General features: G+C 32.4%; 1 protein-coding gene across 1 annotated transcript; it reads left to right on the top strand.

Moving 5' to 3' along the window:
• The first annotated feature begins 281 nt into the window (after nt 1-281).
• On the top strand, nt 282-14,747 carry LOC139491499 (uncharacterized). Its single transcript, XM_071279230.1, has 9 exons — nt 282-1,006; nt 3,022-3,090; nt 4,645-4,809; nt 5,458-5,578; nt 8,883-9,009; nt 10,484-10,666; nt 12,203-12,326; nt 12,848-13,273; nt 13,941-14,747. The coding sequence occupies exons 1-9, from the start codon at nt 835-837 to the stop codon at nt 14,264-14,266; spliced, it is 1,713 nt and encodes a 570-aa protein (XP_071135331.1). The 5' UTR covers nt 282-834; the 3' UTR covers nt 14,267-14,747.
• The last annotated feature ends 2,101 nt before the right edge of the window (nt 14,748-16,848 follow it).

The following is a 16,848-nucleotide window of genomic DNA, read 5'->3' as shown; positions in this document are numbered from 1 at the left end:
AGCTATTAAACCACTAATCATAGAGAAATCACTTCCGGCGCATAGAAAAACTTTCCAAATATGAAATTATAATTTTTTGCGATTATTAAGACTTTTGAATGACGTATAGACAAAAAAAGAATACCAGGCTTTAATGTGATAGATAGCTTGTCTATTAACGACTCTAGCAAATACGCATTAAAAAGATTGTAATTATTCTCTCATATGTTAATTCATCTTTGTGAAAAAATTAAATAACTATTATTCTGCAAAGAAACGCACACACGTGTCTGATGTTAAATGCATTTGTGCAAATGTATGCACGTTCGGTTGTAACTTCAAAATAAAGACTTTTGGAAAAAAGTAAAATTCATTTTGTTCAACTGAAATATAATTTGAAGTTAGGTTCTGGTTGACCAGTCAATATGGTTATGTTAACCGCAAAGGGATTATAGTTTTAACACACCTACGTATTTAAATGTTACGACCGAAAGTGACCCGATTTTAATGTACAATAATATTTAGATATTTATGAATGGATGCTACACATTTTACAGTTCCGGTCTTGAAATGCAATGTGACAGCGACACAATAGCAATCATGACGTCACAAAATATAAATAAATTACGGAAACAATTTGCTCCTTAATTTCAAGATGTATAAAAAGGGCAAAATTTGAACGGACAATTTCAAATAAGAAATTTACTTCAGTTTCAAGTGTTGTTTGTTTATATAAACAATCTAACGGAAAGATAAATAAACTTTTGAGTTGTGCACTCACTGTTAACCTGTTGCCAGACTTTCTTTGGACGTGCTATAGATATTGTATTGATTAAATATTTTTCGAGCTATAGGATGAATAGTTATTGTATCTTTGTGACGCTATGTTTTGCCAATTGTATTACAACTCTACCCATTGGCACTGAGGTACATGTTCACGGGCATACGTTCCCTAAGATAGAAAGAATAATTGTCCATGTGCAAAAACGTATGGCAGATATTTGGGACTTTTGGCAGCTAAACAAACGTAAGTTATAACCTTATATAAAAATTGTAAGACATATATTTAATATTGTTCGTAGATTATGGGCATATTTCTTCCTAAGCAATATTTATGTTATAACTAACCAAATAAATTTTATCATAAATTTTTACCCAAATTTTTGACGTATAATTGAATTCGGAAATACATTAAAGCACCTCTCAAACAACATTTAAAGAATTTAAAATTTAAATTAATATTTAACTATGCTTTTTAATACATATGATCGTCTTTGTAGTTTATTGTTACGAAATTTGAAGTTCAGTTAGTCGGTCGACTATATCTTTAACTACTTTAAATGAAAAATAACCCAAATAACCCCAAGTCGTGTTATAAAATTTTCTCACAATTCTGAACAAAGCACTTTGAGATCAGCCGTTCTTTTTCAGTTTTGACACAAATAAAGAATGCTAATCAGATAAAATCTACATGAATCAAAAGTGTATAAGCTGTTAAAACCATTATACAAAAACTTCGATAAAACGCATTGCAATATTCTATTAACAATAACAACAATTCTCGTTCTGGTCTGTAACTAATGTTTGACACACATTTATAAATTGTGCATAATATTTAAAATTTTATCAAAATCCCGGCCTTCTATGCAAATATTTGATAAACTTACGTCCCGAAATGACCACTTGACTAAATTTTTTAATCTAAATTTTGATGACCTGACAAGTGTTATCATAGATTCCAAAGATCAGTAGCCGGAGATATTTTTTTTTATGTGAAAAAATAATAAAGAATTCGTCATATTAATAATATTTATGTCTTAAGTAATCAATTTTATGTGGTTTATAAATCTTCCATCACTTTGTCACAGTTTGAAATACTATATGTCTGAAATGAAACGATTGCCCATCAAAGCAATCAGTTTTGTTTATCAACAAATTAGTTGAAAAAGATGTAAAAATCAGATTTCCTGTGATAAGGTATTTTTCTACACGTAATGAGGATGAAATTTGTGCACTGTGCATTAATTACCACAAAACTTAAAAGAGGTACAAGATAGGTATTTATTCCAAAATTTTGCTATCTTAAAAATATTATTTGTCCGTCGCTTGTCCCCCTCCCCCCAAATAAAAAAATTCATAATATGAGTTACTGCATTGTTACAGCAATTCATGACAATAAGAATGAACAAAACTTCTTTAATATCAGAAATATCCCAACGTGGGATTTTGTGTTAAATATTTGCACTTAAATGTTCAAGGTAACGGAATTGATCTAAAAACCACAAAATATGGTTTCTTTATTCCAAAAAACGTGACGTGTTTTCATGTTTCTTCAAAGAAAGTTTCCCAAGTAACAAAGCAATCATAATCTTGGTGTAAATATTTGGACAATCGAAAATTCTTACAGTAACCAATATTCATGAAATAACTTGCAAAACTATCAAAATCGGGCACAATTTGCAAATGAATTGCATCGGATTAACAACAAACACTGGTGAGACAGTTCAAAACTAAGCCTCCCTGTCAAAATTACTGATATTAGTATCATGTTCTATTAGAAATACGCCAAATTAAACATTTCAGACGAAAATGGATGTTTGTTACTGAATGGGTCCATTTCGCTATAAAAAATGCGAAGAATGAGTGTTCTGTAATTGAAAAAAAGAATATGGGGTATGATCCATTCATGACACAAAATCAGTACAGTCACAGCAAAAAACACACAAAAAGCAAATTTAAAGAACAACAATTAAATTGCTGTTCTTCATCTCAATGTCATATTTTGATATGAGCGTCACTGATGAGTCTTATATAGACGAAACGCGCGTCTGGCGTACTAAATTATAATCCTGGTACCTTTGATAACTTCATCTCAATGTCACTTTTGGGCCTTCACGGAGGGCCTAGTATCTAGTATACATCTCAACCAGCTACGATCGGTCGTGCATCCCTATCAGTGTGTTGTAATTACTATCAATTTACCCCCTTTTCTCATCTGATGAACTTTGATCAACAAGTTTTAAAATTTTGCTTACATTGTAGATATATGCCCACCTTCACTGTGTATGTTCTCTGATGATTCCGGAGTACCCAGAAGACCAAGGGGTACAGGTGAGTTGAAAGAAAGTTCCAGATTTAATTCAAGTTTATGTGTTTAACATAGAAAAGATATAAGAATGCATATGGTGACTCATAAGATTACCAGTAAAGGCATCAGTCCTTTTTTAATAGCACTTTATAGTAAATGGTTTTTCATAAGCTATATCAATTGCTTGTTTTATCAAGTTTTGAGGAACTTATGGTATAAATATGGAATGTTTTTTTGCAAATTATTTGGAATTCTTTTACTCCGATGTTTGAACTCGTCTCTTTAGTTCAATCATTTTCTGCTGATTATGACATTGGAATCAAACCATGTGGAACTGGTATGTAAGTACGTGCCTAGCCATGTAGCCATTTTGCTCTTACATGTGATGATAATGCCAGTGACAACTATTTCGTCCAGACTTTTCTGTTGCAGGATTTTTAGTTTCGATGCAGGATTTCAATAATTATTTTGTCTTTAGTTTCACTTCATGTCTGTCTTTTTGCTTGGTTTTACGTTTAATTAGCCAAGTTTCAAACATAATCAATTTTATTTAATAATTTGATCAGCTAATCTATGTATGTATATTAAGTAAATAATTCTTTAATTTTGAACCAAATGACTTACAAAAGATCACAAATCCCTGAGAAATTCATATTCTTGATTTTAATTTTTTTTGTGCTTGTTTTTGACATCAGCCTTTTAAAAACCTACCAGCAACTACCTTTGTCTAATCGCAATATTTTGTCGCGCAATAACTATTGGATAATGGTCTGCTTGTTTTACGACAGAGTTCAAAAACTCAATGACGATTGCGTAACACACAGCTTTTGTTTTTCACGAGTTGAGTTAGTTTTGTCAATCATGCATAACGTATTTTATTTTAGGTTCATTTATTTGTAGCATGAAAACGGTTCTAAACATTTCAATTACTTAAGTTTTACTGGTAGAATAATTTATATCATCGGATTAACAAAATGATTTAAACATTAATTATTTTGTATCTCAAAACCAGATGCGATAAAAAGAGAGCATCGGTACCGTACATGTCAAATAATGTTAATTAGACAAAAATCTCAAGCATTTGAAACACTGGATGTATATACTTGCTACAATTTGAATTTATGTTCTGAACTGAACGAGAATACATGTACAACAGAACATGCACAAATTTTAACAAATTTTGTGATATTTCATGATGGTATAATTTATTTTATGATAATATTATAGGGTTATTGCATGAATATTGGGGAATATTGTCCCGAGTAGAATTTTATATTGCACGAGCTTGCGAGTGCAATATATGTTCTACGAGGGACAATATTCCCCAATATTCATGCAATAACCCTTTTATTGTATAGCAATATAATATTTGGAAGTAAAAATTGGTTTAAACTAAGATTTTGTCGTTGATGACGTCATGAATTTTGACGATTTATTGCACTAGTGCAATATTAGAATTTATTGCACGCTAACTTTTGGTTACTTTCTGTGAGAAATATTATATTGCTATACAATAAAATTGAATATTGCCAATATCAAAATTTTCGAAATAAATACTAAAAGCTTCTTTTTTGCAGGAGGTTCCGTTTTTTATAATGGTGATATTGTCTTGGACAGTTCCAATGAGAAGTATATTTTTGGAGATAACGAAGTTTCTTATCGTAAAAAAAGATCTGCCGTTCGAACACAGAATAAATTATGGCCTTATGGTATACTTAAATACAAATGGGCGTCGAATATTGGTAAGCTGTATACAAATACTATTTAATGACAATCTGATCTTTGTAAATATACTATAATCATATTACTGTGACATCTATAGATTTACGGGTGTAATAAAAATTCAAATAGATAAAATATTTGGTAGTATTGTTCACTTGACTTTTCATACGAGACTCTCTAACATACTTCTTGACGCATTAAGTACTTTTAATGACAAAGTAGTTTACATTTTGGTTTTACAATTTCACTAACTCTACTTTTAAATAAAATTTACTGCTTTCATATATAATCAATGACAGTGAAATTAAAAAAAGGAGATGTGGTATGATTGCCAATGAGACGAAATGATACAGAAATTAACAACTATATGTCACCGTACGGCCTTTAACAATGAGCAAAGCCAATATATGATTTTGTTTGGGGAGGGCAATCTTTTATTTTGATCCCTGTTTACCAAATGATACAGACCTGAAAAAAAAAGATAAGTAAGGTGGGTGTTTCCAGAGTGGGGTGAACCAATTTGGTGTCTTCAACCTATGCCAACATGTGAAAAATATATATTCAAATATATAATTGCAACACCTTATATTCTCTCATCTCGCGCATGCTTGCAACGCCTTATATTTTCTCAGCACGATCATGTTTACAACGCCATATATATTCTGTAGATAAAAAGAGTAAACGAGTGATAAGAAAAGCTATGCAGCATATTGCAGACAAAACTTGTATAAGATTTCAGAAAGCCAAAAATAAGGATGAAAATTACGTCAGATTTATAAGTGAGCCGGGGTAAGTTTTTATTATGCCCAATTTATGGCCATTATGTTTTCTGGTCTGTCATCCGTTCGTTCGTCCGTTCGTTTGTCTGTTCGTTATTCCGTCCGTCTGTCCCGCTTCAGGTTAAAGTTTTTGGTCGAGGTAGTTTTTGATGAAGTTGAAGTCCAATCTACTTGAAACTTAATACACATGATCCCTTTGGTTTGATCTTTCATTTTTTTTTCACATTTTCACGGTCCATTGAACATAGAAAACGATAGTGCGGATTGGGGGGGGGGGGGGGGGGGGGCATCCTTGTACTATGGACACATTCTTGTTTTTGAATGTTTCAGATTTGATTTGATCATTTTATTATAGATTCTAGTGTTTTGAAGTTATTCCTTTTAATCAATATAAGTGCCCCTTTTACATCATTCTAGATCTGCGATTATCATATGGAAAAATCAAAGGCCACGAGAACAATAATCAAACGTCAAACCACTTTGTCAAATGAAAATAAGACAATGGTTTGCACGTGGTTCATAAATAATTCTCATTTCTCGTTTTTGATAAAAGATAATGCCGTTGGTTTTACTGTTTAGATTGTTTTAGACTAGTCATTTTGGGACCCTTTGTTTCTTGCTGTTCGGTGGGAATCAAGGTTTCGTGTTGAAGGCCGTCATTTGACCTATAATTGTTTATTATTTATACATTTTTACTTGAATGGAGAGTTGTTTCATTTGCACTCACACCACATCTTCCAACAATCCACTATAATACTAGTAAACACATTATCAAAACTAAGGATAAGGGATAAACAGTTCCAGTTCTTGGTGCTCCGAATCATCTTGGGATAGGTCGTTTTCGGTAGATTATGTATGAATAATATGATTGGATAATAAATTACATGCATGTTTCATTAGAATCCTGTATTTTGATAGGCTGAAAACAATTGCGGGGAACTACAATATCATATTTCATTTCCGTATAAAATACAACATTAATGAAGGCATGTGCTTCATGTGTCCGTGACAATGTTAAAAGAATAAATAGGAAAACAAAGAAAACGCTTGATATAACTCTTAGTTGCATGATTGTAACGTTAAAATATAACTATAAGAATTGAAAACTTCTTTTAATAATTTTATGGTGCTGTAAAAGCATTGATCGTTCGCACATTTCAGTATAAAGCGCTTCAACCCCAACACAATTAAAAAAGAAGCATTCATAACTTGAATAATTACAATTCAAAATGTCGTTGGTGGAGAGGTCCAAAATAATTAAACTGTAAATAAAGGGTAAAAGGTTGCAAACATATATGATATGTTTGCTACAATGAATATATGGAAATATACCTATAAGAAAGAAATTACGTGAACATATCTTAAATTATCAACAATTTTAAATTATTGAAAAAAAATACACGGAATAAAAAAACGTTTAGTTTTTTTCTAAATACATTGTAACAGTTTGTGGTTCACATTTCGTGACTAAAATTCACATTTCTATAAATTGAAATTGTCAATATGTGTTTTAAGTTACAACTTATATTGTGTCACGATATCTAACAATTCATATCAAAATCTTACATATGTTTAAATACAATACATGTATGTTTCAATATATTAATCCGTAGATTTGATTGGCTGACAGTAGTCGTGAGGCACTATAATATCATATTTTATTTAATGAATGGAAAATTGCCATTCATTATAAATAAATTTCTATCAAAAATAAGGCACAAAGAACTTTGTGTATTATTTATATTAACAATAACAACGTACACACATGTTGGCGTATGAATACACAACGTCAGAGTGGGCGTGTCGCCTTCAAAATTGACAACATTGAAAATAAAACTAATAATTTTAACCAATCAGAAGACAGTAAATACACCAAATTTATTTATTTCCGTATAGAACAAAACAGCTGTGAGTGCATGTGCTATCCGGGACGACTTTAAAACTGCACAAAAAATCAAACGAAACCCTTGGTATAACTCTTATAATTTCATAGTTGTGTAGCATATTTATAACCCTATGCAATTACTAAAAGAAGCATTCAATACTTACATTTTTTCTCTATGATCATGAAAACACGATTACTATCAAGTTTTTTCTTTTATTTACCGGTGCACTTTATTTCAAAAGCACGTGTCAACATGAATGATACAACTCATTTTGAAATGAAGTTGATTAAGGTTTATGACCCCTTCTGTAGCCATTTTTGTACGAATTTTTCAAACTTAAATTGGATCAAAACTACAGACATACCGAATAATAGAGATAGGCCATTTTGTACATACACCAAGAGGAAACTTGATGCAAAGCATTATTATTTACTGTTTCATTGCATTTAATAGAAAAAGAGTACTTTGTGGCAAATAAACCAAGATTTTTATAGAAAATCCACAGCCTTTAATAAAGAGATTTTTGTTATAAAATTTGAAACATAGATTAATCACTTGCTTTTCTATGATGAGCTTGTGTTTATTTTTTGAAAAAAAGTTCTAACCAACCTGTAAATTCCAAAATACCTCGTGCTGAGTCACTAAAGTCGAGCGCACCCTAAATGGTGTACTTGATACCGTCTATATTTTTATTTGTTTTAAGTTTTAACCAATAACTACATTAATAAACTTGTTTTAAAGAAATCAATGCTAGCACTGCATGCAATAATCCTATATCTTTCAGTCATCAAATTGCCAAATATGAGAGTACAAGGATAAAGGCAGCTTAGGCTGTAGAATTTCTTTAAAAATTCCATATGTTTAGCATTGAATCAACACAAGGGTACATAATCCAGTGGCGGATCTAGAACTTTTCCTAAAAGGGGGGGGGGGGGGCGATGACTGACCTAAAGGGGGGGGGGGGGGGCCCGCTCCAGTCATGCTTCAATGATTTCAAATCAACCAAATTTTTCCCACGATCAATGCATTTGAATGGGGACATGTAGTTGGAACCCCCCCCCCCCCCTTTTGTCCTGGGTTAGGAACCCCCCTTTTTGAAATGGCTGGATCCGCCACTGATCAGAATAACGTATTATAATGAAACATACATCGAATGTTATATGCACTGGCTGTTTTTGTATTGACCCTGTCAATCTGTAAAAAGAGATAATACAGAAGCGGCCGGTTCATAAGACTTTGTTAGTAACTGATTTTGATTATTCGATTAAACCAAGAATCTAACCGTGAAGAAGATATCTGAACTTGCCTTTTCGCATTCAAGATGAATTCTTTGACAACTTGTCAGATGTAATTTCTGATTTCTCTTTAAAGAACTTATTCGTTTTATAATTTGTGGAAAATATCTGATGTAATACAAAACACTTTCAGATGTTGGTCTAATATAGGACATGTTGGCAATGGCGAACAGAAACTAAGTATAGGACGAGGATGTAATGAAGTAGTGGGCGTGTCTGTACACGAGTTATTACACGCGCTTGGGTTCTGGCATGAACAGGTAAGAAAAATTAAAAGACAGTCTTTTCAAATTAATCTGTAGATTGAAAGTAAAAGTTAAGTGAAAGTTAACCCCCAAAAAATCATAGTTGGTGGTCGTATCAATAAGCGACAAATGCTAATACATACTGAAATTTAATTTATAAATCAATTGGGGCTAGCTGCTTCATTTGTTCTAGGTCGGGCTATGCTCGGTTCGTCCTATCACGTGACCGGGTTAAATATGGCTGAAAATAAAACGAGTGGAACCGGCTGATATAAAGATGGTGACAGAAGTTCAAATTTATACTGTTTTGCTCTCTAAGCTAGGGAATATAAAAATGAACCTGTTAACAATATAAATATATATTTTTAAAATGCAATCTTTTTTTCTTAGGCCTTATTCATCATAAAAACGTTTCTCCGACATAAATTTTATAAACTTGAAAATAAAATATAGCATGGCAATTTATTATCGTCAAAGTTGACCAATGCAGTATCATATAATATAGTCTGATTGAAAAAAATTAAATCTTCACCTTTCAAATTCCGACAATTTATCTAAAATTACGCTTCCCGCCATACTTTTATGACCGGCTGATTGCTTGCCGGTGAGTGAAGACCGGCGAGGGCGGCGTATGCCTATTTGCGCCGGCGGCTGATTTTACAGCAAATGAAGCGACTGTGCCTATACCGGAAGCGTCGACCGGGGTAACCCGGGTTAAGCCGCTGTGGCAAATGAAGTACTACCAATGTGTATGCTTTAGTCTCACTTATTTATGTTATTTAATGAAGTGTACAATCTATATTGACTCCTCATCTCCCTTCAACATTGTACTTTATTTGTCCTTTATGGCTTGTTTTAATTTATGTTTAATTTATGAGCCTTATATATATAGACGAAACGCGCGTCTTGCCAACACAGTCATACTGGTATATATGCTAGTTTATATACAAGCTTTATACTGCTTTGATCTCATATTTTCAGTAATGACAAAGAAACAGGAAAACAGGAGAAAAGTTGATGTCCACTCTCTTTCGCTGTAAATTTTAATCGGCTAATATCCTATCTTTAAATTCTTGTCTTTAATTTTTGCTAATTGGTTGGTATATATACCATTTTGTGCTTCCTTCAATGATTGTATGCATACATATTTTTTTAGTGATATTATAGTAAGATTATAACACAATGTTGGCCTATTCTGTCCGTTTGTTTTGTTCGCGCATCGTTGTCAAAATAATGGAATTTGATGCGACTGTCATACAAGTGAGAGGTTTAGCTAGCTATAAAAACAATTTCAATCAACCATTTTCTACATAAGAAAATGTCTGTACCAAGTCAGGAATATGACAGTTGTTATCCATTCGTTTGATGTGTTTGAGTTTGTGATTTTTCCATTTGATTATGGACTTTTCGTTTTGAATTTTCCTCGGAGTTCAGTATTTTTGTGATTTTTACACTTTTTTTTATATGTATGAATTGTTGTTTTATTTAGTCTAGGCCAGATAGAGATAACTATGTGGAGGTACTGATGAAGAATGTAGCATCAAGGTACAAAAAGGATTTTGAAAAGCTTAATAAAACATTAGTAAACTCAAGAGGCTACCCTTATGACTACCTCAGCATAATGCATTACAAAGAGTTCACTTTCACAAATACAGGAGACGAAACTTTAAAGGTAAATATTTGCTTTAGCTAAAATCTAATATAATTGTTTCCATTGTATTGAGTGAACTTTAAGAATAAAGACAAGTATATATTTATAATATAGGGTTATTGCATGAATATTGGAGAATATGTCCCGAGTAGAATTTTATATTGCACGAGCTTGCAAGTGCAATATTTGTTCTACGAGGGACAATATTCCCCAATATTCATGCAATAACCTTTTTATTGTATAGCTATATAATAATTCAAAGTAAAAATTGGTTTAAACTAAGATTTTGTTGTTGATGACGTCATGAATTTTGAAGATTTATTTCACTAGTGTAATATTGGAATTTATTGCACGCTAACTTTTGGTTACTTTCTGTGGGAAATATTATATTGCTATGCAATAATTTGCTTTATAATATACAGTACGAATAAAATAGTAGATACAGTTAAAACGGCAATAACGATCTCGCTAACAAAGCAGAACAAGTTGCGCCGGATAGATACCTCATACAGAGAAAATGATTAACAATACACCAATTAATTTATTTCTAATGAGAAAATTTCTATGCAAAATCTATTACTGTTTGAAAATTAAGTTGATATAACAACCCTATAAAAAAGACCCACAAGCATATCATCTTTCTTTCATATTTTGATGTTCCAAAACCAATCAAATTCAACTACAGTGAAACTTGTATAAACCGAACCTCTTCGGGACTTAAGATTTTGTTCGGTTTTATCAGGTTTATCACGCATGCAATTTGAAATGACGGTGCTTAAGAACATGTTTGGATTAGACATGTTTTCGGTTTATGCAGGATACGGTTTAGTCAGGTTTCACTGTATATGTACATGTAAACGTGCACTTCCATAAGGTCGGTTTCTATCCGACAAAGCTCATATCTTGCCATTAGTTTAACCCTCTTCATATACTGTTGTGCTAATACCTTTTTTAAAAAGTGTGTATTTAGCACTTAAGGTCAAAGGTTACCTCTCTTGTTGGGTCAATATCTCTTTTCTCGAGTGTGACCTTTAAGACATTTATCATAAAAAGACAGTTTTTATATTTGTATATGATACCGATGTTTCAAAATCACGTACAACACAAAATGTATAACGTAAAACTAAAAACACAATGGCCGTTTTTAGGGTCAAAACATTTAGCTTGTAGTAATGATTAAAAGAAACAAGACGATATAAAATAAGTAGAAATGATACGATTGTCAAAAATACAACTTTTGACCAAAGTCTAAATGAGGTAGATTTTAGCAACTACAATGTATAGTTCAACATACGGTTAAACTAAAAAACATACCCATATCACTACAATGTAAGTCAGTTATTGAACGTACGACATGACAAAATGTGGAACAACTCAAAAAAAAAAAAAAAAAAAAAAAAGCAATGGTCTAATTTATAACATAAAAAACCCCTGAAAAATGTATACGACATATAGCAATGAACGATAACCACTGTAAATTGTAAATTAATCCTTTATTTGATCAGGTTTTTTAAATATTTGAATCATAGAATGTATATTTTGTGTTCGTTTCTGTAGGTTAAAGGTATCGGAAAGAAATTACGGATGCCAATAGGACAGAGAACTGCTATGAGTAATATAGACATAGCACAACTTAATGATATGTATCACTGTAATAAAAAGCAAGACGCAAACGAAACTGGTAATCTATACAAATTTATACTGCACTCATTTTATTTGAGCAGTCAAAATGCGTTAACTGTATATTTCTATATCATATACAGTCACTGACCCGATATCACTTTTCCTCATGAATATTTAAATATCAGTTGCCGAAACTAATTTTGTTTCCAATGTAAACAACGAAGCGTAGAACGTCTCAAACTTATTTCTTTTACAATTTTTGGAAAAACATATCCACTTGTTAATATTTTTTGTTTGAAACCTATAAATCATTATGTTTTATGATTATAATTGTGTTTTTAGTCCATACTCAAACGAATTTGTTCACCATCGATTGTGGGTTAACATGTAATTTACATTTCATAGCGTTGAATATTTCTCCGCCTGATACTGGTATGACGCTTTTTACAGGGGGATTTTCCCAAATATTTAAATCAAATTAGTAAGAACAAGCGTACTTAACAAATGGAAAGAATAATTAGAAGAATCGTTATATTCATAGAAAATAATTACCAAACATGTCTTTTTTTTTTAATTCAGTGTGTCTACCAGGATGGACAAAATTTCAAAGAAGCTGTTACAAATTTATAAAAAGACAAAAATACCAGTTTGCAGCCGCGGTAAAATACTGCAGGGAGTTCAACAGTTACCTAGCACAAATTGACAATAAATACGAAGACAAGTTCTTAAAAAAATATGTGGTAACAAAATATCCCAATACATTAAGATGGAGACTAGGAGGAAGGAAAATAAATGATACTTTCTATTGGATAAATGAGCATAATGAACCAATAGAAATAAACTATTCAAATTGGGCGGAAGGACATCCGGCAAAGTACACGTCAATGGTTCTACGCAAACACAACAAGACGACCAAAGCTATTAGTTGGCAAGGTGCATGGACGGGATCTTTCAAAAATTTTCCAAAAAATGCATATGCGTTTATATGTGAACGTCCCGCTAAACGTAAGTAGACAAATTTTCTGTGTTGTTACAAAATTATTGGAGATATTTGAGCAGTGTGTGGATTACAAATCACACTTCTAATCTGAATGCTACAGATAATATAACTGAATCATATGCAGGATAGTAAAATGTTAGACTTTTTCTTTTCCATTTTTTTTTTATCAAAACATAACCGATGCAGTTTGATTTTCTGACATTATCAGAATGTTTAAGACGTGACTCGAATGTATCTTTCGCTACTACAATCAAATTTGGCCGAAGAAAATAGATCAATGTTAATAAATATTGCATATTTGCTCTTACAGGTTTTCATGTGTTTGAAGGAAATATGATGTCTTACGTCCTTTAAATAAGACATATCTATACGGATTAATTTGTTTTTGCAATAGTATTCCAGTTTTTCATTCTTTATTTGAAAACATCTAATCATCTTTGCAAAGCTTTCAGAAGATTGCTGCAATTTTCCATTTGTCACTAATTATATATCTTCGTCTCATTGGTTTTTGTGCTATTAAAAACACATTGTGACGTCACAATTTCCATTGAAAAAGCATGCATAGTACGATCTCATATGACGTACGAAACATATGATCTGACCATACATTTATCTCGGTGGCCTAAAAAAGCTTTTATATATAATATGCGAACTATTTTTTGTCATTCACAGGCAAATGTATCCCTGGTAATCACTCAGATGGTCGTGAGTACCGAGGCACACTAGCTCACACATTTAGTGGTATAACATGCCAAAATTGGAATTTACAGTATCCTCATCAACATAAAGTTATACCAAAAGGTACATTACAAACAGACCCGGATGGACTAGGGGAACATAACTACTGTAGGAATCCGTCCAAGATGAAGAGAAATAGACCATGGTGCTATACAACTAAATCTAAAATAGAATGGGAATATTGTGATATACATATATGTAGTAAACATGTTAAGAGAACAGACAATAAAATTCCAGAAAGATTGACTAATCGAAATTAACAAAAACGAACAAAGAGGAACACAGTTGAAAAATTCGTTGACTGTTGTTTAACTTGAATGCGTGGTAGTTTTCTCAAAGGACGACAATAGAAGTATTATAAGACTTTAAGTGGACTTTTTGTCTATAAGATGACAATAAGACGCATATCATCTAGCCTGTAGACAGAATATAGATGGACAGAATGTCAACATTGGGGCCAACGAACATAATGTATAAGCATAGTTGTATAGGATGGTATTTCGTTCATATCTAATTTACAGTATTACGACTTAAACTAGTAGTATGACAATCAGGTGACTGAAACATAGTTGTAAAGAATTTTTTATATTTTGTTGAACATTTTTGTATGGAAGAAATGTGGACCAACTTTGATTGATTTTACTTTATACATTTTTTATTTGAATGAACGAGATGTGAATTTCTTTTTTTAATATAGAGATATATGTGCAATATGCAATAATAGTGATAACTGATATAACATATATTTCTTGTTTTTTTGCATTTTAATAACTAAGTTTTTTTCAAAATGGATATAATAAATAAATAATATCATTGTCGTGTTAAGTTAGAACACTCTCAGTTGAAAAACGAGGTTTTTATCAACTTTCATTTCTTTGAAACTTAAAAGCAACATTTGTCATCATAGTGGAAAGCATACCTAGCTATACAACCAGAATTAACTCACTATTTTCTTCGGAAAATACATGTACTCAAGCAGAAAAAAATTGCGGATTTTTTTCTCACTCTTTTGGTTAGTTGATTACGTATGATTTTGACTGTTTTAACACAATGTTGACTGCTGTATTTTGTGCATGTTTACCTATTATGTCTGTATATTGTGTTCCCGCATCGTTGTCATGATAATAAAATTTGATGCGACTGTCATACATCGGATAGGTTTAGCTAGCTATAGAACTAGGTTCAACCCATCATCCAAGTCAGGAATATGACAGCTGTTATTCATTCGTTTGATGTGATTGAGCTTTTGATTTTACCATTTGATAAGGGACTTTCCGTTTTGAATTTTCCTCGGAGTTCATTATTTTTGTGATTTTACTTTTTATGGATTTTCCCTTCTTTAATTTACCTTGGCGTTCAGTAGTCTTAATACTTTTTAGAAGGTTATCAATCAATGTAATTTTGGTTATCTGATATAGTCCGGCCGATTGGTGCAGATATAGAGCAGAATTGTTCACTTGATGAGGAAAGCATGAAACTTTGCACAGTAGTTCTTGGTTATATACCCTTTGATTTCAGCTATGGACCCACTCTGAAAAATCCAATATGGCTGCCATTTTTAAGATGGCGGAAAAACGTTGTAAATATTAAGATTGTACGCTAGCTATTCTATATAATTTCGGAAATTATAGTAATGATTCTTTACAAATGGTCTTCTTGTTCTTTAACAAACATGTTTAATTTGTTATCAATTAATTTTAAAAATGAATAAAAATTAATTTGCTCATTTCTATAACACATACATTTGCAAATATGGCTGCATATACAAAAATAAAAAAAAACATATAGTGAAATTCAAAATATTAGTCAAGATGTTATATCCTATTGTAATTGTTCTTTAAACGCTTTCAGTTTTAATGGTAGGAATGAATTAGGTTGAAGCGAGTCGATTGAACGTTATTATAGGTCGGTTAAATGTTGTGGAATATTTGGCAACTTATCGGAACATTGAGGCAGTGTCGAGGGTTCCTTGTCTCGTGTCTCGTCAATGCCACGTCTTACGTCACTTATCGCGTTTTCATCTGTCGTACCCACTACATCGTCAAATTATTCTGTGTAATCAATTGGTGTTCTTTTCTGCAGGCGGATTGAACTATTACCATCATTTAAAATGGTTAAGGGGCAGCTCTTTCCTTTTCCAACTACGTGCGAAACCAATTCGCAACTAGTCAGCGAGCATTGTCCTAAAATGCACTCCTGGTCACCAATTATATTAGTTTTAATGGTAACAGTCATTTATTTGTTTGGCGGAACTGTGATGGTTCGTTTGTTGCAAACTTGCTGAGTTAAAATCCCGTTTCTACTGTTAACGAATGCCTAAATTATCACTTTATTGTTGATGGTAAGTGTGAGAGTACTCAGATTTATCACTGCGCTCTGTGTGTTCAAAATATCTAGCCTATGTATAACATCGTCTGTTAATGGCTCTTTGCACACATGGTATGTTTACTCTATCAATGTCGAGAGTCAATTTTGTGATGAGGTGATGTTTCATAGCCAATAGACTTGGGAGTCGAGGGTTGGCCTACTGGCCAGACCATTTACTGTTTAAAGACTCCATTGTTGGGGTTGCGCTTTGATTTTGCTGTGTATCCTGGTGAAGGTGACCGTTGTCTGAAAAAACCGGGATTTCTGGAGTTTGTCCGTGGAGATGCTAACCGTTGTCCGTAGGGACTATATGATCTCTGGCTTAGGAGGTGTTGCTGGTCGATAGGCAGTAACCTTTGGTGTATTTCTATCCGGCGATCTTCCGCGATTGTATTGCTCAGGAAATCTTCCACGTGTATATTGATCAGGTGATCTTCCATCGAACTTGTCATCTTCCATTGAACTGGTGATCTTC

The sequence above is a fragment of the Mytilus edulis genome, chromosome 10 (genome assembly GCF_963676685.1).
Source record: "Mytilus edulis chromosome 10, xbMytEdul2.2, whole genome shotgun sequence".
Taxonomy (NCBI): Eukaryota; Metazoa; Mollusca; class Bivalvia; order Mytilida; family Mytilidae; genus Mytilus; species Mytilus edulis.
The sequence above is the reverse complement of the archived record's forward strand: the minus strand, read 5'-3'. Positions and strand labels throughout refer to the sequence as shown.

Excerpts from the sequence above, each read along its gene's own strand:
- LOC139491499 (XM_071279230.1), top strand. The coding sequence starts at position 835 with ATGAATAGTTATTGTATCTTTGTGACGCTATGTTTTGCCAATTGTATT. Across the intron at positions 9,010-10,483 it reads TTGGGTTCTGGCATGAACAG|TCTAGGCCAGATAGAGATAA; the intron begins GTAAGAAAAATT and ends TGTTTTATTTAG. Across the intron at positions 10,667-12,202 it reads CAGGAGACGAAACTTTAAAG|GTTAAAGGTATCGGAAAGAA; the intron begins GTAAATATTTGC and ends TCGTTTCTGTAG.